This window comes from Pseudophryne corroboree, chromosome 12 (genome assembly GCF_028390025.1).
Source record: "Pseudophryne corroboree isolate aPseCor3 chromosome 12, aPseCor3.hap2, whole genome shotgun sequence".
NCBI classification, from domain to species: Eukaryota; Metazoa; Chordata; class Amphibia; order Anura; family Myobatrachidae; genus Pseudophryne; species Pseudophryne corroboree.
In genome coordinates, this window is record NC_086455.1 from 118,179,178 (window position 1) to 118,202,718 (window position 23,541).

The following is a 23,541-nucleotide window of genomic DNA, read 5'->3' on the forward strand; positions in this document are numbered from 1 at the left end:
CCTAGCAAAGGGGTTCATTCGACCTTCTTCTTCCCCAGCCGGCGCAGGCTTCTTTTTTGTAAAAAAGAAAGATGGTGGTCTGCGGCCGTGCATCGACTACAGAGGTTTGAACGACATTACCATCAAGAACCGTTATCCTTTACCCCTGATTACTGAGCTCTTTGACAGAGTTAGCGGAGCTACCATCTTTACAAAGCTGGACTTGCGAGGTGCATACAATCTCATCCGGATCCGTGAGGGTGACGAGTGGAAGACCGCCTTTAACACCCGTGACGGACATTATGAGTACCTCGTCATGCCCTTCGGATTGAGCAATGCTCCAGCTGTCTTCCAGCATTTTGTCAATGAGATTTTCAGAGACATTCTATACCGTCATGTCGTGGTCTATCTAGACGATATCCTCATTTTTGCCAACGATTTAGAGGAACATCGTTTTTGGGTTAAAGAGGTTCTGTCCCGTCTCCGTGTCAATCATCTCTATTGCAAATTAGAAAAATGCGTCTTTGAAGTCAAGTCCATTCCGTTTCTAGGGTACATTGTGTCCGGTTCCGGACTAGAGATGGATCCTGAGAAACTACAAGCAATTCAGAATTGGCCGGTACCCTTAACCCTCAAAGGGGTCCAGAGGTTCTTAGGGTTCGCCAATTATTACCGAAAGTTTATACGAGACTTTTCCACCATTGTGGCGCCTATTACTGCTTTCACCAAGAAGGGTGCTAACCCGTCCAAGTGGTCTGAAGAAGCCATGCAAGCTTTTCATCTTTTAAAACAGAGGTTCATCTCTGCGCCTGTCCTGAAACAGCCTGACATCGACTCTCCTTTCATCCTAGAGGTGGATGCCTCCTCCGTTGGAGTAGGAGCGGTGTTATCTCAGAGGGCTAAAGATGGCCATTTACATCCTTGCAGTTTCTTCTCCCGGAAGTTCTCCCCAGCTGAGCGCAACTATGCCATTGGCGACCAGGAGTTGCTAGCCATCAAGCTCGCTCTAGAAGAGTGGAGGTATCTGTTGGAGGGAGCTTCTCATTTAATCACCATACTTACAGACCACAAGAACCTTTTATACGTGAAGGGCGCACAATGTCTCAACCCTCGTCAGGCCAGATGGGCACTTTTCTTTTCCAGGTTCGACTTTAAACTCCAGTTCTGTCCGGGCTCTCAGAATCGCAAGGCCGATGCCCTTTCCCGCTCATGGGAGCAAGAAAATGAGTCAGAGTCTTCAGACAAGCATCCTATTATAAATCCGTTGGCATTCTCCACGGTAGGGATGGACTCTACGCCCCCATCAGGGAAAAGTTTTGTGAAGCCGATGCTAAGGAAGAAGCTCATGCATTGGGCCCATGCTTCCCGTTTTGCCGGACATACAGGTATCCAAAAAACCCTGGAGTTTATCTCTAGGTCCTATTGGTGGCCAACTCTGAAAAAGGACGTCTTGGAGTTTATTGCATCTTGCCCAAAGTGTGCCCAACATAAAGTATCCCGCCAGTCGCCTGCGGGGCAACTGGTTCCACTATCCGTTCCCCGTCGACCATGGACCCACTTGTCGATGGATTTCATTACAGACTTACCCATGTGCAACAAGTTCAATACCATCTGGGTGGTAGTTGACCGGTTCACCAAGATGGCACACTTCATTCCTCTCACCGGTCTTCCGTCAGCTTCCAAGTTGGCTCAAGTATTCATACAAGAGATCTTCCGACTCCACGGTCTTCCTGAAGAAATTATCTCAGATCGAGGAGTTCAATTCACAGCCAAATTCTGGCGAAGTTTATGTCAAGTCCTCCAAGTCAAGCTAAAGTTTTCCACGGCTTACCATCCTCAGACCAATGGTCAAACCGAGAGGGTGAATCAGGACTTGGAGGCCTTCCTCCGCATCTATGTGTCCTCCTCTCAAGATGACTGGGTTCAATTACTTCCCTGGGCCGAGTTCTGTCATAACAACCAGTATCATTCTTCATCTGCTTCAACACCATTCTTCACTAACTTTGGATTCCACCCTAAAGTTCCTGAGTTCCAACCGCTTCCAGCAACTTCTGTTCCCGCAGTGGATATCACCTTGCATCAGTTTGCCAATATCTGGAAGAGCGTACGATCAGCTCTGCTCAAGGCATCGTTCAGGTACAAGAAGTTTGCGGATAAGAAGCGTCGAGCAGTTCCTGCTCTCAAGGTGGGTGATCGGGTATGGTTATCCACGAAGAATTTGAGGTTAAGAGTTCCCAGTATGAAGTTTGCACCTCGCTATATCGGTCCTTTCAAGATTGAACAAGTCATCAATCCTGTTGCTTACAGACTCCAGTTGCCTCCCTTCTTAAAAATACCCAGGACATTCCATGTTTCCCTGTTGAAACCGCTGATCTTGAATCGGTTTCATTCCTCACTTCCTCCAACTCCGAAAGTCCAAACTCAACGAGGCGTTGAGTATGAAGTGGCCAAGATCCTGGACTCACGTCACCGTTACGGTCAACTACAATATCTTATTGACTGGAAGGGTTATGGTCCTGAGGAACGTTCATGGACCAATGCTTCTGATGTCCATGCTCCTGCCTTGGTCCGGAGATTCCATTCCAAGTTTCCTCAAAAGCCAAAGAAGTGTCCTGGGGCCACTCCTAAAGGGGGGGGGGGTGCTGTCACGATCCGGGTATCTGGACGCCATTTCTTACCCATCAGATGCCTCCTAAGGCTGGCTCAGCGCTCCAGGACCGGATCCCATCTGTTATCCTAATGTTCACATTCCTGCATCCTCTCCTGTCTCTCTGAGACGCTGTCACAGTAACGCCTTATTACATCTGGCATGGCGTCTCCCGCGGCCTCCGCCGCCGTCCCTGAGCTTCTGCATGCAGAGTGTCAGAGTGGCGATTACGTCAGCCGCGGCCTCCGCTGTGTCCGCGTGGTTGGATGTGCACTTGTCAGCCTGGCGTCTCCTGTCTCCAGTGGCCGGCGCCGCCATTACTGTTTTCATTACCACATGGATTACAAACCAAACTTCCCTCCAAGTGTCTGCATGGGCGCAGCCATCTTGGATTCTGTCAGCTGATCATTTCCTCTAATCTGTTGTCAGTATTGTTAATCTGCATAATTGCCTAGCCAATCCCTTCCTTGCTGCAGGTATAAATACACTGTGCCTGAGCAAGGAAGGCGTCAGTGCTTTGGTTGTCAAACCTAGTTCCTGTTTGTCTCTCTCCTGTGATTGTCTTCCAGGTTCCAGCTCCTGTCTCAAGACTTCCACCATAGAGACCCGCACCAGCATTCCACCTGCGGTGTAGCCTGACTCTCCAATCCATTGTGGATTCATCTGTTTCCAGCTACAACATTACCTGCTTCCAGCTCAGCTTCCAGCAGAGTACAGCTTCCCTTAAAGGGCCGGTGTCCTTTCTACACTTTACCACTCTCCACCGGTATTATTATTTCTCCGCTCTCAAGTTCTACATTTCAGTTCATATTTCATCGCTCCCAAGTTCATTTATTATTTAACTGGTTCCAGCCAGTATCCACTCCGTGCTAACAACAGTCTGGTTCCAGCCAGTATCCACAGCAGCTGTTTTACCTTCAGCAACCCAGCTTTTCCTGGAACACCAGCTGGCACAATCCTGGGTTATCTCCATTGCTACAGTCGGGCCTGGTAAGGACTTTCCATCTAGAAGATCATAAGAACTATCTCACACTACCAGTGCCCTGTGGCTCCTGCCATCCTGTAGTACCCAGGAACTGTATTTATTATTTGCTGACTTTTACGTTTTCTTTTACTGCTGCTGTGTTGCGGAGTTGTCATAATAAACATCATTGACTTTTATCCAAGTTGTCATGGTCACGCCTTCGGGCAGTTATTATTCATGTTACTTACATGTCCAGGGGTCTGATACAACCTCCCAGGTTCCGGTACATCTCAGCCCCTACAACTGAGGCTGCCTCCCGTCAGCTCAGGCCCTCAGTTGTGACAGTCTGAATTAGACCCTGAATACCCTGTTTGAAGAACCGTGGGTTAATCCAGATAAGAAATGTCAAATTCCCAGGTGGTTGTTATTATCATTTCCTTTTCTTCCTGAGGATAGGAAAAAACTTGAAAATCCACCGATCGTGGATGCATCAGTCTCCAGACTTTCACGTAACATTGTTCTACCTGTGCCTGGTGCAGCCTGCCTAAAAGATTCGGCTGATCGCAAGATTGAGACTACTCTCAAATCTTTGTATACTGCTGCCGGGCTGGCCCAGTGACCCACTATAGCATGTGGGTGGATTACAAGAGCCATTGCTAAATGATCAGGTAATTTACTAGAGGTGTTAGACACCTTACTTCAAGAGGAAATTATTTTGCTCCTGCAATATATACAAGACTCAGCGAATATTATGTTGGAAGCTATAAAAGAAATAGGTTTGCTTAACGCACGCACTACAGCTATGGCTGTGTCGGTACGCAGAGGATTATGGCTACATCAGTGTACTGCTGACACAGACTCTAGGAAAGGAGTAGAAGGCCTACCTTTCACAGGAGAGGCCTTATTTCGAGATGAACTCTACAAATGGATGTCCCGAGCTACTGCGGGTAAGTCCACAAATTACCTTCCTTTCCCTCTCAACCAGACTACTCCTGGATCATGGGGGGATTCTGAACCTTCCAAAATCTCACCTAGAACCAACGCAGAGGCTTCAGTTCCTGGGAATGATACTGGACACAGGGTCTCAGAAAGTATTCCTTTCCTTGGAAAAGGCAGTGGAGATCCAGTCGATGGTTCAGGCCGACTTGACGCCGACCCGAATCTCAGTGCATCTCTGCATATGACTTCTGGGGAAAATGGTAGCTTCTTATGTAGCAATTCAGTATGGAAGATTTCATGCAAGGCCCTTCCAGCTAGAACTGATGCACCAAAGGATTCGTCTGTTACCAAGAGCCAGGATCTCCCTCCTGTGGTGGCTACAGACTTCTCACCTAGTCGGGGGTCGGAGGTTTGGGATTCAAAATTGGATTCTGCCTACAACAGACGCAAGCCTCAGAAGTTGGGGAGCAGTCACCCAGAGGGTGCAGTTGAGGATGGTCAAATCAGGAAGTCGTCCTTCTAATAAACATTGTGGAACTCAGGGCTATATACAACACCCAACTGCAGGCCTCATCTCTTCTTCAGAATCCAGCCATTCAGGTCCAGTCGGACAATGTGATGGCGGTAACATACATAAACCGACAGGGCGGAAAGAGGAGCTGAGCCGCAATGTCAGAGGTGACAAGAATTTCCGTCTGGGTGAAAAGACACGCCGTGGCGTTGTCTGCGATCTTCATTCCGGGAGTAGACAACTGGGGAGCAGACTTCCTCAGCATACACGATCTACACCCGGGGGAATGAGGCCTCCACCCAGAGGTTTTCCGGTAGATGACACGTTGGCGGGGGTATCCACAAATCGACAGGATGGCCTCTCGTCTCAACAAGAAGCTCAAGCAGTATTGTTCCAGGTCGAGGGACCCACAGACAGTGGTGGTAGACGCTCTGACAACTCCGTGGGTCTACCATCTGGTGTACTTGTTTCCTCCCATTCCTCTGATCCCAAGAATTCTAAAATGAATGAAAAGTGAAAAGGTTCAAGCAATCCTCATTGCACTGGACTGGCCACGAAGGGCCTGGTATGCGGATCTGCTCGAGATGCTGGTAGAAGATCCGTGGCCTCTGCCTCTTCGAGAGGATCTTCTGCAACAGGGCCCGTTCGTCTATCAAGACTTACCATGGCTACATTTAGCGGCATGGAAGTGTAACTGCTGATTCTAGCCAGGAGAGGGATCCTGACAAGGTCATCCCGGCTATGATCCAAGCCAGAAAGGGGGTAACGTCTAAACATTACCATCGCATTTGGAAGAAATATGTCTCTTGGTGTGAGACCAGACAATTTTCTACGGTGGAATTTCATCTGGGACGTTTCCAGCTTTTTCTGCAGTCGGGAGTGGATGTGGGCTTACGTCTAGGCTCCATAAAAGTACAGATTTCAGCCTTGTCTATTTTCTTTCAGAAACAATTGGTGTCTTTCCCTGAGGTCCAGACGTTCTTGAAATTTGTTCTACACATCCAACCTCCCTTTGTGCCTCCCACGGCACTTTGGGACCTCAATTTGGTGCTGCAGTTCCTCCAATTGGACTGGTTTGAACCGTTACAGGAGGTGAGCGTAAAGTATCTTAAGTGGAAGACCATCCAACGTGTGTTGGAGCTTGGGGCTTTGTCTCACAAAAGCCCCTACTTAATTTTCCATGATGGCAGAGCTGAACTCGGGACTCATCAGCAATTTCTTCCTAAGGTGGTGTCTGCATTTCACATCAACCAACCTATTGTGGTTCCGGCTGTTACGGACGCCTCTGCTACTTCAAAGTCTTTGGATGTCATAAGGGCTTTGAAGGTCTATGTGAAGAGCTTGTCGCAGAAAATCGGACTCGCTGTTCGTTCTTTATGATCCCAATAAAATTGGATGTCCTCCTTAGAAGCAGTCCATTACGCGCTGGATCAGGCTCACTATCCAGCATGCATATTTCATGACAGATTTGCCGATTCCGAAATCGGTTCAAGCACACTCTACTAGGTCGGTGGGTTCCTTTTGGGCGGCTGCCAGGGGTGTCTCGGCTTTAGAGCTCTGCCGAGCAGCTACTTTGTTGGGTTCAAACACGTTTGCTAAATTTTACATGTTCGATACCTTGGCCTCTGAGGACCTTCACTATGGTCAGTCAGTTCTGCAGGAACCTCAGCACTCTCCCACCCGGTTTAGGAGCTTTGGTACTTCCCCATGGGACTAAATGGATTCCCAGTATCCACTAGAACGCAAGAGAAAATAGGAGTTTAAGTACCTATCGGTAAATCCTTTTCTCTCTGTAACCTACTGCGGAATATGTGTGTGCTATATAAATAACTGGTTTTTGATTGTCTGTCTGTCTGTCTGTCTGTCATCCATAAGGGATATTGGGGAATCTAATACAATGGAGTATAGATGGGTCCAAAGTCTTGAGGGGTTATTGTTCATCGGAGCACTGCGCCTTGGCTGTCACAGCCGCAACACGCCGCACACCCCTAACGCTGCCTGAAGGTGACATCGGTGGAGAGCACAAACCGGGGGTCCCGCTAGGGGGAACTCCGGTTCAAAGTGCGTCTGACCACGGGTGCGGCGTATGGGAACCTCCCGGGGGGTTCCGCTAAGATCCCCCGTGTGGAACTGGCACAAAAGGCTTGACTAGCTTTTGTTGTGATGTTTTGAGCTTAAAAGGAGACTTTGCCAGTATAATATTTAAGTGTAACTCCAGCGCCATTGGAGGTGAGCGGAGCTACATAAGTGTAACCTGAGGCGTTTTGGCGCCTTCCTCTGCTTACTGCAGCCATATGCAGCACATACAAAGCTTCCTGACTCCTCAGCCACGCTGGATATCGGGCACAGGGTGTAGCAAAGGGGGAGAGCCACTTGTGTACACTATCTGGATCCTATTTAGGACAATAATTTTTAGTGTTTACTGTATTATAAGGGCAATATAAAATGTGAAGTCCCCAACAGTGCGCAAAAGCAGCTAGTAGTGCAGTAAACCACAAGAGGCTTTTGCCACCCCCCACATAGAATACAAGAAAAAAACGATACGTGGGATACCACTTCACCAGCGGCTCACACCACATTACAGAATTTCCGACTCTTAGATCCGTGTAGCTTCTTATATGTTTTAAGTTGGGAGAAACTCTCAAGTATACCACAGGAGTTTAACCGGAAAAAGAGATAATATGTGGACATGGTGTGATACTGTATAAAAAGTTATATTTAATACATCACACACATACAACATGAATACATCACATGAATCCAATAAAAGCAATTAAAAGCGGGTTCACTGGGCTCCACAGGGAATGACATTAAGGTGTAGAGTAGGATCTTGATCCGAGGCACCTACAGGCTCAAAGCTTTGACCTTCTTCCCAAGGTGCATAGCGCCGCCTCCTCTATAACCCCGCCTCCGTGCACAGGAGCTCAGTTTTGTAGTTGGTGCCATGCAGTAAGCAGGAATACAACAGGTGGGCTTCTCGAGCAGCCCTGAGAAGAGCTTTTTAAGCGAAGATAGAAGACTTCAAGGGCTGCAGCAGTGATAGATGTCAGTCTGACATCTCCTGCTGCAGCTCCATCACGTCCCCCAGCGGCGCTGTATACTCCCGCACCCTGGTTGCCGGGTACTTACAGCGGAGGCGCCGGTTTGCTCACCGTTAGTCACACACTCGCCGAAGTTCTCCCGGATAGAGTGGCCGCACTTAGGGAGGTGGTAAGTGGGTCCCCTAGGCATGTCCCGCTGAAATCGCTATCTGGCGCGGCCGGTGGGAGGCGCGCCGCGCGCGCTGGCGTGGTCACTGTGGTCGAGCAGGGACTCCACTAAACCACCAGGGCAAGGGCACAGGTCTGTTTTTACCTCTTATAAACCATTTTTATTACAGCCCATAGTACCAGTGGTGAGGTCCAGCAGGGGGATAAGGCTTGGACCTGTAGACCCTCCCCCTGCCCCAGGGTGCCATTTACAGTAATGTTCCCACCCTGGAGCTGCATATATCTCTCTCCCTCACTCCCTGTCAGTGTTTGGGCGCCATTACACAGAGCAGCACTTTTCCTGGGACTGTTTGGGCAAATCCTCCTTTGTAAAGCCTCGGAACATCAGTGCTGTGCATTTTACAAGACACTTAAGTATTCTACTTGTCTATTGACAGTGTTAGTTAAGAAACAGTGCATTTGGTAGCAAAATGACCCACCTTGGGCTACCTTCTCCACGCTATTGAATACGCTGGTAACTAGACTAACGGCCCCCCTATGGGACCTCCTGTGCCGGTACAACCGCTTATGGTCCCCACGGTTAACCCGCCATGGGCAGATCAACTGTCTGCACAGTTACAGCAATTGAACCAATCACTGACTACTCAAAAGTCTAACCCTCGCCCGCCTAAGACCACGGGGTCCTCTAAGCAGGCCATTACTTCCTCACAGTCCACCAACGTCCCAGACTCTACGTCTGATGAGGATGGCGTTTATACTGACCCCACAGATTCTGATCCCAACGCTTCTGATGGGGAATCTGTTTCACAGGTGTATGTTCCTGACTTGTTGGAGGCTATCAGGTCCATTCCTTAAATTACCGGAGCCTGATGCTGCCCCTAAGAAAGCGGACAGGTTTAAACGTCAAAAGTGGTTAAACAAGTTTTACCTCATTCTGACCATTTAGTTGACATACGTCAGGAGTCCTGGGAAAATCCAGGAAAGAAATTCACGCCTCACAAGAAGATGCTGGCTCGCTACCCACTCGCAGCGGAGCGAAGTTAAAATTGGGAAACACCCCACGCCAGTGTATTCGCAGGTGGCGCGGCTAGTGGTATCCTCAGCTCCACCGGTAACTACCGTCACGTCTCTGAAAGAACAGACGGATATGTGGAGGGTTGTTTAAAGGCAATTTACACCTTAACTGGTGCTGCACATAGTCCCACCATTACAGCAACATGGGCTGCAGAGGCTGTTGAAACGTGGGCTCAGGAGCTGGAGGCGGAGTTGCCTTCCACCGCTTCTGATCATGCCAGACAATGTCTATCTTATATTGTCACAGCTTCTCATTACATTAAGGAGGCGGCTTCTGATGCCGGTATTCTGGCAGCCAAGGCTTCTACTACGTCCTATTGGATTTATGTGGTAGGGATTTATACCAGATTAGGAACTCTTGTGAGACATCCACATTGGAGCTGACCTTGAGAAAGACCCGGGGAGGGTTGAAACGCATGGGTGCTCTTTGGACTGACCCCCTGCATGTGGACAGCGAGGTGTTTGGATTGATCCGGAGTGTGAAGGAGCTCTGAGACCAGGGAATTCCTGTGCTGCAGCCTGGTGATATACTCTGAGACACTCATGATTTTAGAACTGACGTGAGCCAGTTCTCACTAACAGCCGGTAATCAGCCATTACTATTGTCGTTGTTAAGGAGGGCAATCCAATTAGTGAATGTCTGCACCACAAAAATGTGGTTTTTGTGTGTTTTTTAATTGCTTTTATTCGATTCATGTGATGTATTCATCTTATATGTGTGTGATGTATTAAATATAACTTTTTATACAGTATCACACTATGGGGTATATTCAATTAGCAGTGATAACGGACTTTTCATGTGAAAAGTCCGGTTTTCGGGTGAAAAACCGGACTTTTCACGTGAAACGCAATTACAGCCTATTCAATTATCCTGGAAAATTTATCGGTGATCATCTTTTCACTAATTTCACTTCATCTCCACTGAAGCAGGTGAAAAGTTGGTAAAAGTCACTATTTTAAGGTAAAAATGTTTGGATATGGTGCAGAACTCCTGGGACACCCCCCTTAATGACTAATTAGGCACGTTGAAGTTTTTAATTATTTTTAATTGGCCAATAATGACGTCATTTTTGGGGTGAAAAAGTAAAAAGTTATTGAAATTGGGGTTCAAGGTATGGGACAGGTATATTGGGGTGCTTTAAGAGTGGGACAGATGTTTTTTAGGCTTGCAGATGGGAGTAATCGGTATGTTTCCACTTTTTTTTTAAAGTACCCTAAAATGACCCAAATATATACTTATACCCATTTTCATGAGAGCATTTATTTTGCTCAAAAAAACTTGCTTTCTATCATTTTTTTGCATTTAAAAAAAATGCATATAACAGCCATTTCACCCAATTTAAGTCCCCAAAAACTCTAATGTGATCTCTAACACACTTCTCTTCTGTTTTCCTGTTAGTTTAGCATTTTTTGGAGTACAGGCTGATTTCCCCATTTTCACCTGCACTTTTCACTGCAAGAATTTTCAAGTGAAACCCGGCCGGAATTGAATAGGTCGAAAAACGGAGCATTTTCGCGGCAATTTTCGGGCGATTGGCGCGAAAAATTTTCGGGCGAAAAATTGGCGCGAATTTGCGGATAATTGAAAAACGGAGCGTTTTCGCGGCAATTTTCGGCCGATTGCCGCGAAAAAATTTCGGGCGAAAAATTGCAGCGAATTTGCGGATAATTGAATACCCTAGTATGTCTGCATATTATCTCTTTTTCCAGTAAAACACCTGTGGTATACTTGAGAGTTTCTCCCAACTTAAAACATATAAGGAGCTACAAGGATCTAAGAGTCGAAAATTCTGCTAATGTGGAGTGAGGCGCTGGTGAAGTGGTATCCCACGTATCGTTTTTTTCTTGTACTGTATAAGGAGCTGACAGGCTCACTGGGGCTGTGCAGCTCAGGGTGTGCTGGTGTCCTCTCTCTCTCTCTCTCTCTCTCTCTCTGTCTCTCCTTCTCACATACAGTAGGGCAGGCTTGCAATATAACTGTGTGTATGTTGTGTGCTTACTGTGAAACATGGGTAAACACAAGCTGTGCAGTGTATGTCACACTAGATTCTCTCCATTATATACTGATTCTGTTTCATGTTAACAATGCAGTCGATCTTCACAAATCAGTAAAGGGACTGGGGGAGAGGGTCCAGAGCCCCACTGGTTAGGGTCTCTTAAGACTATGATGTCAGATATGTCATCCCAGCTCACTGCTAATGTGCAGAAGACTTGGCTACTACAACAAGCTGTTGCAAATTTAGCTGCTAGGGCAGATGCACAGACCCCCCTCTCTCATGCAGGTCCACAGAAGCGTGGTTTACCTGCTCTACTCTCTGATACAGGGGAATGGAGATGACCTGGATCCCGTTAGTGGGGATCCCGATTCTGCTCAGGCTATTGAACCCCTAATTTTGGCTGTAAGAGACGTGACAAATCCAGAGAAAAAATTCCAAGTGTCCAAAAAGTTTTTGCGCACTTTCCCATTTGCTCCTGAAGGTCGAAAATTTTTGGAGGAACCCCCTGGGTTGGATGTCTCCATCTCTCGCCTGTCTAAAAAGGCAGTGTTGCCTGCCCTGGGCTCCTTTACCATGAGGGATCCTGGGGAAAGGAAGATAGAGACTACCCTAAAATCTATATACACGGCAGCTGGTATATCACAAAGGCCGGTCATTGCGGGTTGCTGGATGACCCATGCCATTCATTCCTGGGCCACTCAAATTCAAGGGGGCCTCTCGGGGGATATGCCTTTAGTTACTATGGTAACCCTCCTAAAACACATTCAGGACACTACACGGGTCCTCTGTGATTCTCTTAAGGAGATGGGGAACATTAATGCTGGAACTTCTGCCATGGCAGTGTCGGTGCGCAGTGCCAGTGGATAGCGGACTCGGAATCCAAAAGTAGTGTGGAATCCCTCCCCTTTTTGGGGGAATGGCTCTTTGGGGTTGAATTGGATACCTGGGTTTCCATAGCTACGGCTGAGAAATCCACGTTTCTCTATCGTCCTAGTGGATGCTGGGGTTCCTGAAAGGACCATGGGGAATAGCGGCTCCGCAGGAGACAGGGCACAAAAGTAAAGCTTTCCGATCAGGTGGTGTGCACTGGCTCCTCCCCCTATGACCCTCCTCCAAGCCAGTTAGATTTTTGTGCCCGGCCGAGAAGGGTGCAATCTAGGTGGCTCTCCTAAAGAGCTGCTTAGAGAAAGTTTAGCTTAGGTTTTTTATTTTACAGTGAGTCCTGATGGCAACAGGATCACTGCAACGAGGGACTTAGGGGAGAAGAAGTGAACTCACCTGCGTGCAGGATGGATTGGCTTCTTGGCTACTGGACATCAGCTCCAGAGGGACGATCACAGGTACAGCCTGGATGGTCACCGGAGCCTCGCCGCCGGCCCCCTTGCAGATGCTGAAACATGAAGAGGTCCAGAATCGGCGGCAGAAGACTCCTCAGTCTTCTAAAGGTAGCGCACAGCACTGCAGCTGTGCGCCATTTTCCTCTCAGCACACTTCACACGGCAGTCACTGAGGGTGCAGGGCGCTGGGAGGGGAGCGCCCTGGGAGGCAAATGAAAACCTATTTGGCTAAAAAATACCTCACATATAGCCTCCGGGGCTATATGGAGATATTTAACCCCTGCCAGAATACACTAAAGAGCGGGAAACGAGCCCGCCGGAAAAGGGGCGGGGCCTATCTCCTCAGCACACAGCGCCATTTTCCTTACACAGCTCCGCTGGTCAGGACGGCTCCCAGGTCTCTCCCCTGCACTGCACTACAGAAACAGGGTAAAACAAGAGAGGGGGGGCAAAATAGTGGCAAAAATTATATTATAAAAGCAGCTATACAGGGAACACTTATTATAAGGCTATCCCTGTCATATATAGCGCTTTTGGTGTGTGCTGGCAAACTCTCCCTCTGTCTCCCCAAAGGGCTAGTGGGGTCCTGTCTTCGTTAAGAGCATTCCCTGTGTGTCTGCTGTGTGTCGGTACGTGTGTGTCGACATGTATGAGGACGATATTGGTGTGGAGGCGGAGCAATTGCCAAATATGGGGATGTCACCTCCTAGGGGGTCGACACCAGAATGGATGCCTTTATTTATGGAATTACGGGATAGTGTCAACACGCTAAAGCAGTCGTTTGACGACATGAGACGGCCGGACAATCAGTTAGTGCCTGTCCAGGCGCCTCAAACACCGTCAGGGGCTGTAAAACGCCCTTTGCCTCAGTCGGTCGACACAGACCCAGACACAGGCACTGATTTCAGTGGCGACGGTGACGAATCAACCGTATTTTCCAGTAGGGCCACACGTTATATGATTTTGGCAATGAAGGAGGCGTTACATTTAGCTGATACTACAGGTACCACTAAACAGGGTATTATGTGGGGTGTGAAAAAACTACCTATAGTTTTTCCTGAATCAGAAGAACTAAATGATGTATGTGATGAAGTGTGGGTTGCCCCCGATAAAAAGATGCTAATTTCAAAGAAGTTATTAGCTTTATACCCTTTCCCGTCAGAGGTTAGGGCGCGCTGGGAAACACCTCCTAGGGTGGATAAGGCGCTCACACGCTTATCAAAACAAGTGGCGTTACCCTCTCCTGAGACGGCCGCACTTAAAGATCCAACAGATAGGAGGATGGAACATATCCAAAAAAGTATATACACACATACAGGTGTTATACTACGACCAGCTATAGCGTCAGCCTGGATGTGCAGTGCTGGAGTAGTTTGGTCAGAGTCCCTGATTGAAAATATTGATACCCTGGATAGGGACAATGTTTTACTGTCTTTAGAGCAAATAAAGGATGCATTTCTTTATATGCGTGATGCACAGAGGGATATCTGCACACTGGCATCACGGGTAAGTGCTATGTCCATTTCGGCCAGAAGAAGTTTATGGACGCGACAGTGGTCAGGCGATGCGGACTCAAAACGGCATATGGAAGTTTTGCCGTATAAAGGGGAGGAGTTATTTGGAGTCGGTCTATCAGATTTGGTGGCCACGGCTACAGCCGGGAAATCCACCTTTTTACCTCAAGCTACTCCCCAACAGAAAAAGACACCGACTTTTCAACCGCAGCCCTTTCGTTCCTTTAAAAACAAGAGAGCAAAGGGATATTCATATCTGCCACGAGGCAGAGGAAGGGGGAAGAGACACCAACAGGCAGCTCCTTCCCAGGAACAGAAGCCCTCCCCCGCTTCTACAAAAGCCTCAGCATGACGCTGGGGCTTCTCAAGCGGACTCGGGGGCGGTGGGCGGTCGTCTCAAGAATTTCAGCGCGCAGTGGGCTCACTCGCAGGTAGATCCCTGGATCCTGCAGATAATATCTCAGGGGTACAGGTTGGAACTAGAGACAGATCCGCCTCGCCGTTTCCTGAAGTCTGCTTTACCAACGTCCCCCTCCGAAAGGGAGACGGTTTTGGAAGCCATTCACAAGCTGTACTCTCAGCAGGTGATAGTCAAGGTACCTCTTCTACAACAGGGAAAGGGGTATTATTCCACTCTATTTGTGGTACCGAAGCCGGACGGCTCGGTAAGACCTATTCTAAATCTGAAGTCCTTGAACCTGTACATAAAGAAGTTCAAGTTCAAAATGGAGTCACTCAGAGCAGTGATAGCGAACCTGGAAGAAGGGGACTTTATGGTGTCCTTGGACATCAAGGATGCGTACCTCCACGTTCCAATTTACCCCTCACACCAGGGGTACCTCAGGTTCGTTGTACAAAACTGTCACTATCAGTTTCAGACGCTGCCGTTCGGATTGTCCACGGCACCTCGGGTCTTTACAAAGGTAATGGCCGAGATGATGATTCTTCTTCGAAGAAAAGGCGTATTAATTATCCCATACTTGGACGATCTCCTAATAAGGGCAAGGTCCAGAGAACAGCTAGAGAGGGGATTAGCACTGTCTCAAGAAGTGCTAAAACAGCACGGCTGGATTCTGAATATTCCAAAATCCCAGTTAATGCCGACAACTCGTCTGCTGTTCCTAGGGATGATTCTGGACACGGTTCAGAAAAAGGTTTTTCTCCCGGAGGAAAAAGCCAAGGAGTTGTCCGAGCTTGTCAGGAACCTCCTAAAACCAGGAAAGGTGTCTGTACATCAATGCACAAGAGTCCTGGGAAAAATGGTGGCTTCTTACGAAGCAATTCCATTCGGCAGATTCCATGCACGAATTTTCCAGAGGGATCTGTTAGACAAATGGTCAGGGTCGCATCTTCAGATGCACCAGCGGATAACCCTGTCTCCAAGGACAAGGGTATCTCTTCTGTGGTGGTTGCAGAGTGCTCATCTATTGGAGGGCCGCAGATTCGGCATACAGGATTGGATCCTGGTGACCACGGACGCCAGCCTGAGAGGCTGGGGAGCAGTCACACAAGGAAGAAACTTCCAGGGAGTGTGGACGAGCCTGGAAACGTCTCTTCACATAAACATTCTGGAACTAAGAGCAATCTACAATGCTCTAAGCCAGGCAGAACCTCTGCTTCAAGGAAAACCGGTGTTGATCCAGTCGGACAACATCACGGCAGTCGCCCATGTAAACAGACAGGGCGGCACAAGAAGCAGGAGTGCAATGGCAGAAGCTGCAAGGATTCTTCGCTGGGCAGAGAATCATGTGATAGCACTGTCAGCAGTGTTCATCCCGGGAGTGGACAACTGGGAAGCAGACTTCCTCAGCAGACACGACCTTCACCCGGGAGAGTGGGGACTTCATCCGGAAGTCTTCCACATGCTGGTCACCCGTTGGGAAAGACCAATGGTGGACATGATGGCGTCTCGCCTCAACAAAAAACTGGACAGGTATTGCGCCAGGTCAAGAGATCCGCAGGCAATAGCTGTGGACGCGCTGGTAACGCCTTGGGTGTACCAGTCGGTGTATGTGTTTCCTCCTCTGCCTCTCATACCAAAAGTATTGAGAATTATACGGCAAAGAGGCGTAAGAACGATACTAGTGGTTCCGGATTGGCCAAGAAGGACTTGGTACCCGGAACTTCAAGAGATGATCACGGAAGATCCGTGGCCTCTACCTCTAAGGAGGGACTTGCTTCAGCAGGGTCCCTGTCTGTTTCAACGCCGGATCCTAAAGGAAAAAGGCATGCCGGAAGAAGTCATTCCTACTTTGATTAAAGCAAGGAAGGAAGTAACCGTGCAACACTATCACCGCATTTGGCGAAGATATGTTGCGTGGTGCGAGGATCGGAGTGCTCCGACGGAGGAATTTCAACTGGGTCGATTCCTACATTTCCTGCAATCAGGATTGTCTATGGGTCTCAAATTGGGATCTATTAAGGTTCAAATTTCGGCCCTGTCGATTTTCTTTCAAAAAGAATTGGCTTCAGTTCCTGAAGTCCAGACTTTTGTTAAGGGAGTGCTGCATATACAGCCTCCTGTGGTGCCTCCAGTGGCACCGTGGGATCTCAATGTGGTTTTGGAATTTCTAAAATCTCATTGGTTTGAACCACTAAAAAAGGTGGATTTAAAATATCTCACATGGAAAGTGACCATGTTACTAGCCCTGGCTTCGGCCAGGAGAGTGTCAGAACTGGCAGCTTTATCTTACAAAAGCCCATATCTGATTTTCCATTCGGACAGGGCAGAACTGCGGACTCGTCCGCATTTTCTCCCTAAGGTGGTGTCAGCATTTCATCTGAACCAGCCTATTGTAGTGCCTGCGGCTACAAGTGACTTGGAGGACTCCAAGTTACTGGACGTTGTCAGAGCATTAAAAATATATATTGCAAGGACAGCTGGAGTCAGAAAATCTGACTCGTTGTTTATATTGTATGCACCCAACAAGATGGGTGCTCCTGCGTCTAAGCAGACGATTGCTCGTTGGATCTGTAGCACAATCCAACTTGCACATTCTGTGGCAGGCCTGCCACAGCCTAAATCTGTAAAGGCCCACTCCACAAGGAAGGTGGGCTCATCTTGGGCGGCTGCCCGAGGGGTCTCGGCATTACAACTTTGCCGAGCAGCTACGTGGTCAGGGGAGAACACGTTTGTAAAATTTTACAAATTTGATACTCTGGCTAAGGAGGACCTGGAGTTCTCTCATTCGGTGCTGCAGAGTCATCCGCACTCTCCCGCCCGTTTGGGAGCTTTGGTATAATCCCCATGGTCCTTTCAGGAACCCCAGCATCCACTAGGACGATAGAGAAAATAAGAATTTACTTACCGATAATTCTATTTCTCGGAGTCCGTAGTGGATGCTGGGCGCCCATCCCAAGTGCGGATTATCTGCAATAATTGTACATAGTTATTGTTAACTAATTCGGGTTATTGTTTAGGAAGCCATCTTTCAGAGGCTCCTCTGTTATCATACTGTTAACTGGATTTGATCACAAGTTGTACGGTGTGATTGGTGTGGCTGGTATGAGTCTTACCCGGGATTCAAAATTCCTCCCTTATTGTGTACGCTCGTCCGGGCACAGTACCTAACTGGCTTGGAGGAGGGTCATAGGGGGAGGAGCCAGTGCACACCACCTGATCGGAAAGCTTTACTTTTGTGCCCTGTCTCCTGCGGAGCCGCTATTCCCCATGGTCCTTTCAGGAACCCCAGCATCCACTACGGACTCCGAGAAATAGAATTATCGGTAAGTAAATTCTTATTTTCTCCCCTCTGGGGTCCCGCTGGAGAGACGCTTCTATCCGGGACTGTGTCCAGTCCTTTCAGTCTCACAGATTTTGATCTAAGGCCAGAGGTGTCTACAATGCGACTAGAGACACCAGAGGTAAGTCCAGAAAACCTGCTAGCACCGACTCGCAGGAACAGTCCACTAAGTCCTCAGTATGCTGATGCCCACCCACCTCGAGGGGATCTCAAGGTGGGAGTTTGACTGTGTCACTTCTGCCACGTCTGGCAGACTTCCTGCCAGGATACCTGGGTCAGAGATCTCGTTTCTCAGGGCTACAAGCTGAAGTTCGACAGTACTCATTCACAGCGATTTTTCAAATCAAGCTTACCTGCTTTGGAGGATATGCAAGTTATGTTGCAACAGGCCATCCGAAAGTTGGTCCTGTCCCACGTCATTGTTCCAGTACCAATACCGCAATGCGGCATGGGGTTTTACTCAAAACTGTTTGTGGTGCCGAAATTGGACGGTTCGGTCAGACCTATTTTAAATCTAAAATCCTTGAATACTTATTTGAAGGTGTTCAAGTTTAAGATGGAATCCCTGCGAGCAGTGATTGCGGTCCTGAAAGAACAGGAATTTATGGTCTACTTGGACATCAAGGGCGCCTACCTCCAAAGTACGAATTATCCGCCTCATCAGGCGTATCTGCGGTTTGCCCTTCTGGACAATCACTTCCAATTCCAGGCACAGCCCCGAGGGTATTCACGAAGGTGATGGCGGAGATGATGTTCCAACTCCGGGTCCAGGGGGTCAATGTTGTCCCTTATCTGAACGATCTTCTGATAAAAGCACGATCCAAGGAGCTTTTATTGCTCCATATCGACCGCACTATCCATCTTCTGTCGGACCATGTTTTGATCCTCAACTTACAGAAGTCACACCTGGAGCCAACTCAGAGGCCTCTGTTCCTGGGGATGTTGCTGGATACTGTGGCCTAGAAGGTGTTTCTACTAGATGACAAGGCAAATTCACTTCAGGAGATGGTCCGCATGGTGCTCAGACCTATTCCAGTTTCCATTCATCTTTGCATACGATTGTTGGGAAAGATGGTTGCCACAGAATGTTTCAGTTGGATCTCCTGAGCAAGTGGTCCGGATCGCGTCTTCAGATGCACTGGATGATTTGTCTGTCATCTCAGGACAGGATTTCCCTTCTGTGGTGGCTACAGTCCTCCAGTCTCCTGGAAGGCTGGAGTTTCGGGATTCAGGATTGGACCCTCCTCACGACGGATGCAAGTCTACGGGGATGGGGAGCTGCCACCCAAGGGGCGCAGTTCCAGGGCAGGTTGTCAGCCCACGAGGCCCTCCTTTCGATCAATATTCTGGAACTTCAGGTAATCTACAATGCTCTGCTTCTGGCCTCTCCTCTGCTCAAGGATCACGCGATCCAGGTACAGTCAGACAACGCCACGGCAGTGGCGTATATCATTCGTCAGGGAGGGACAAAAAGCAGAGCCTGCATGCGAGTGGTGTCAAAGATACTCCTGGGCGGAAAGAAATGCAAGAGCAATGTCAGCAATCTTTATTCCGGGTGTGGACATCTGGGAGGCGGACTTCCTGAGTCGTCACGATCTCCACCCGGGGGAGTGGGGGCTCCACCACTTGGTGTTCCAGCAGATCATCGACCGGTGGGGTTGCCCACAAATAGACATGATGGCTTCTCGGCTCAACAAGAAACTTCCCTGGTATTGCGCATGGACCCTCAGGCAAGGGCAGTGGACGCACTGACGTCGCCTTGGCAGTACCAGCTGGTCTACCTGTTTCTTCAGATTCCAGTGCTCCCAAGGGTGCTAAAGCTAATCAGGAATCAAGGTGTTCACGCAATTCTGATTGCCCCGGATTGGTCTCGGAGGGCGTGGTACGGGGATCTTCTGGACATGTCCGTCGAAGACCCTTGTCCGCTACCACTAAGAAGAGATCTTCTTCTACCCGGACTTACAGCGACTTCGTTTGACGGCATGGAGGTTCAGCGGAACATCCTAGCTCAAAAGGGCCTTTCCAAGAAGGTTATTACTACCATGGTTCAGGCAAGGAAACCTGTGACGTCAAAACACTATCATCATATCTGGAGGAGATATGTCTCTTGGTGCGAGGAATGCACGTATCCGCCTACAGAGTTTCACTTGTGACGTTTCTTACTTTTCCTGCAGGCTGGTGTAGATAAGGGCTTACGTATGGGTACCATTAAGGTCCAGATTTCGTCTCTCTCCACTTTCTTCCAGAAGAAATTGGCAGTGTTGACAGAAGTTCAGACTTTCTTGCAAGGGGTACTCCACATACAACCACCTTTTGTGCCGCCTACGGCACCCTGGGAATTGGATATAGTGTTGGCATTTCTACAGTCCTCCTGGTTTGAACCTCTGATGATAGTAGAAGACAGGTACCTCATGTGGAAGACAGTAATGTTACTGGCCCTGGCTTCTGCTCGACGTGTCTCAGAATTGGGAGCCTTATCATGTAAAAGTCCGTACTTTGTCTTTTACGAGGACAGAGCGGAGCTCCGGACTAGACAGCAGTTTTTGCCGAAGGTTGTCTTCGCATTTTACTTGAATCAACCTATTGTGATTCTGTCCTTTTCTGACACTTCTGCTCCTCCGGAGGCATTGGATTCTGTGCGAGCCTTGAAGGATCTATGGCCACTCATTCCGAGTTGTTCGCTTGCAAGCTGCTTTTAGCAGCATTGCACACGCTAAGCCGCCGCCTACTGGGAGTGAATCTTAGCTTAGCAGAATTGCGAACGAAAGATTCGCAATATTGCGAAAAGATTTCTCTGTGCAGTTCCTGAGTAGCTCGAGACTTACTCTTCCAGTTCGATCAGTTCAGTGCTTGTCGTTCCTGGTTTAACGTCACAAACAGACCCAGCGTTCGCCCAGACACTCCCCCGTTTCTTCAGCCACTCCCGCGTTTTCCCCAGAAACGGCAGCGTTTTTTTTACACACTCCCATAAAACGGTCAGTTTCCGCCCAGAAACACCCACTTCCTGTCAATCACACTCCGATCACCAGAACGAAGAAAAAACCTCGTAATGCCGTGAGTAAAATACCAATCTTCATAGCAAATTTACTTGGCGCAGTGGCAGTGCGAACATTGCGCATGCGCAATTAGCGGAAAATCGCTGCGATGCGAAGAAAATTACAGAGCGAACAACTCGGAATGAGGGCCTATGTCAAGCATACAGCTCGGGTCAGAAAAATGGATTCCTTGTACGTGCTCTATGATGTGCAGAAGAAGGGTTGCCCTGCTTAAAAGCAGTCAATTGCTCGTTGTATTAGGCTTGCTATCCAACAGACCTATGTGTCTCTGGAGGCCCACTCTACAATATCAGTGGGCTCTTCCTGGGCAGCTGCCCGTGGAGTCTCGGTCTTGCAACTATGCCAAGCTGCTACCTGGTCGGGGAAGAACACCTTTGGGACGTTCTACAAATTTGATACCCTGGTCAAAGTGGATACCCAGTTTGGGCAGGCGGTGCTGCAGCAGTCTCCGCACGTTCCCGCCCGTTCTGGAAGCTTTGGGACGTCCCCATCGTATTAGATTCCCCAATATCCCTTACGGATGCTAGAGAAAATAGGATTTTAATACCTACCGGTAAATCCTTTTCTCGTAGTCCATAAGGGATACTGGGCGCCTGCCACAGTGCATTGACTTTTCTGCAGGTTTTCTCTTATATGGTTACCTGTTCAGCTGTTGCTGGTTGTTTTATGTTATTGGTGTGCTGGTTTGTAAATCTCACCACCCTTTTGTTACCGTGTTCCTTCTCGTATGTCCTTTCTCCTTCGGGCACTTTTTTACCTATAACTGCCTGTGGGAGGGGGCATAGAGTGGAGGAGCCAGCACACCCAGTTGAAGAAATTTAAAGTGCACTGGCTCATTTGGACCCCGTCTATGCCCCATCGTATTAGATTCCCCATTATCTCTTATGGACTATGAGAAAAGGTTTATCGGTAGGTTTTAAAATCCTGTTTTATTTAAAACGCTCTTGCTCTCCAGTTTATGAAGCAGTATGACTGAAGCTCTGCTCTGTATGTTATTTGCTGTTAACACAATATCTCATCTTTCAGGTTTCCCTGACATGCCACCAATTCTGGATCCAGGGCCAACCAAGAAATCCAAAGTTGCTGGAGCACGGGTCTGTTTTGCTGAAGACGATCCAGAAGACATATTGGACAAGCATGACCATCATATCACAGCTGTCCTCTCACAAATCATTGTGAGTTTTCTCTGCACTTTAGTTTATTTTATTTTTATGGAAGCAGAATAATCCATGTTAGTTGTGCAGTTTTGAGCCTTGTTACACTTGAAATTATTTGAAAGTTTGGGGAAACATTCACTCTTATTGTACAGTCCAAAACGACCTCTCCCGTCCTGCCTCTCCAAGCATAGTTCCTTGCCCCATGTAGTGGATGAGTTTGCTAAGCCGACATTGGATGTGGTAACACTAAGCTTGGAGAAACAGGGCAGTTGTAGGTTTAATGGTGTGTTTGATGGAATGTTTAAGGACTGACATTGTAAAGTTATTAAATATTTGTTTTCTCAAGGTGAATTTTACGTTTATTTAAAATTGTATTTTGTTTTAATCTATGTTTTAAATGATTGCGCTAATGATCTAGTATATTTTCAGTGATGTCCTATTTATCCTTTATTATAAAATTACCTAGTTTATAGAATAAACAGAACTGGCAAGGGGAAGGGATGCGGATAAGGTCTCCCAAATTTGCTTGATATCCGGATGGAAGATAGACCGTAAATAGATAGTCAGTAGGTTGACACTAGATAGATGACAGGCTCCTAAGATTTACAGGTTAATACATTGCTTTTCATGATCTTTGGGGTTAGGCACTTGGGGAGGGATAGGGTTAGGCTTCTGGAGGAGATGATTAAGGTTTGTACCCAGGGGGAGGGTTAGGGTTAGGCACCAGGGAAAGGTGAGGGTTAGAAAAAAATGATCAGGTTAGGTTTAGGCTAAGGGTTAAAATAAAAATGAAAAACTGCGTCATCCAGTTGCATGTCAACCTTTTGACCCTGTTGACCTATTGACTATCTACTATATATTCTGTCGATCTTTTAATTCACACCCAAGTTGCTTAGTACATTCTACCACATTGGTTCCCAAACTCGGCCCTCAAGGACCCCCAACAGTTTTCCAGGTCACCTAGCAGGAGCACAGGTGTATTCATTACTCACTGACACATTTGAAAAGATTCACAGGTGCAGCTAATTATTTCACTTGTGATTCTGTGAGAAGACCTGGAAAACATGAACTGTTGGGAGTCCTGAGGACCAAGGGGTCTATTCACTAATGGGGTATAGAGAACTGCTGCGCCCTAAGCGTCTGCAGTAGGGGTACACTCTGGGTATCACTCCACACCCAATATCAGATAAATGAAGAACAAATTGAGTGTACCTCCACCGCACACTGACAGATGTTTTAATGGGTGAGTGGGGGAACAAAGTGTGGTCTAAAGAGTCAGAAGAAAAGAAGGTCTCAACAACATAAATATGTTCCCAATCCTTTTCAATTCCTCACAATGATCTTGTCAGGAATCGACTCACCAAGCTGACATCCGTCCGCCGTTGCGGACTCCGACCTGGCTCCCTGCGGTCAC

General features: G+C 48.0%; 1 protein-coding gene across 2 annotated transcripts in view; it reads left to right on the forward strand.

The window, feature by feature from the left end:
- The window catches only part of RPAP1 (RNA polymerase II associated protein 1), a 210,377-nt gene that overhangs the window by 16,715 nt on the left and 170,121 nt on the right, over positions 1–23,541 (forward strand). For both annotated transcript variants that reach the window (XM_063947921.1, XM_063947922.1), the window contains exon 3: positions 21,997–22,145. In XM_063947921.1, coding sequence (XP_063803991.1) covers positions 21,997–22,145 — 149 coding nt within the window. The remainder of the gene's footprint in view (positions 1–21,996; positions 22,146–23,541) is intronic.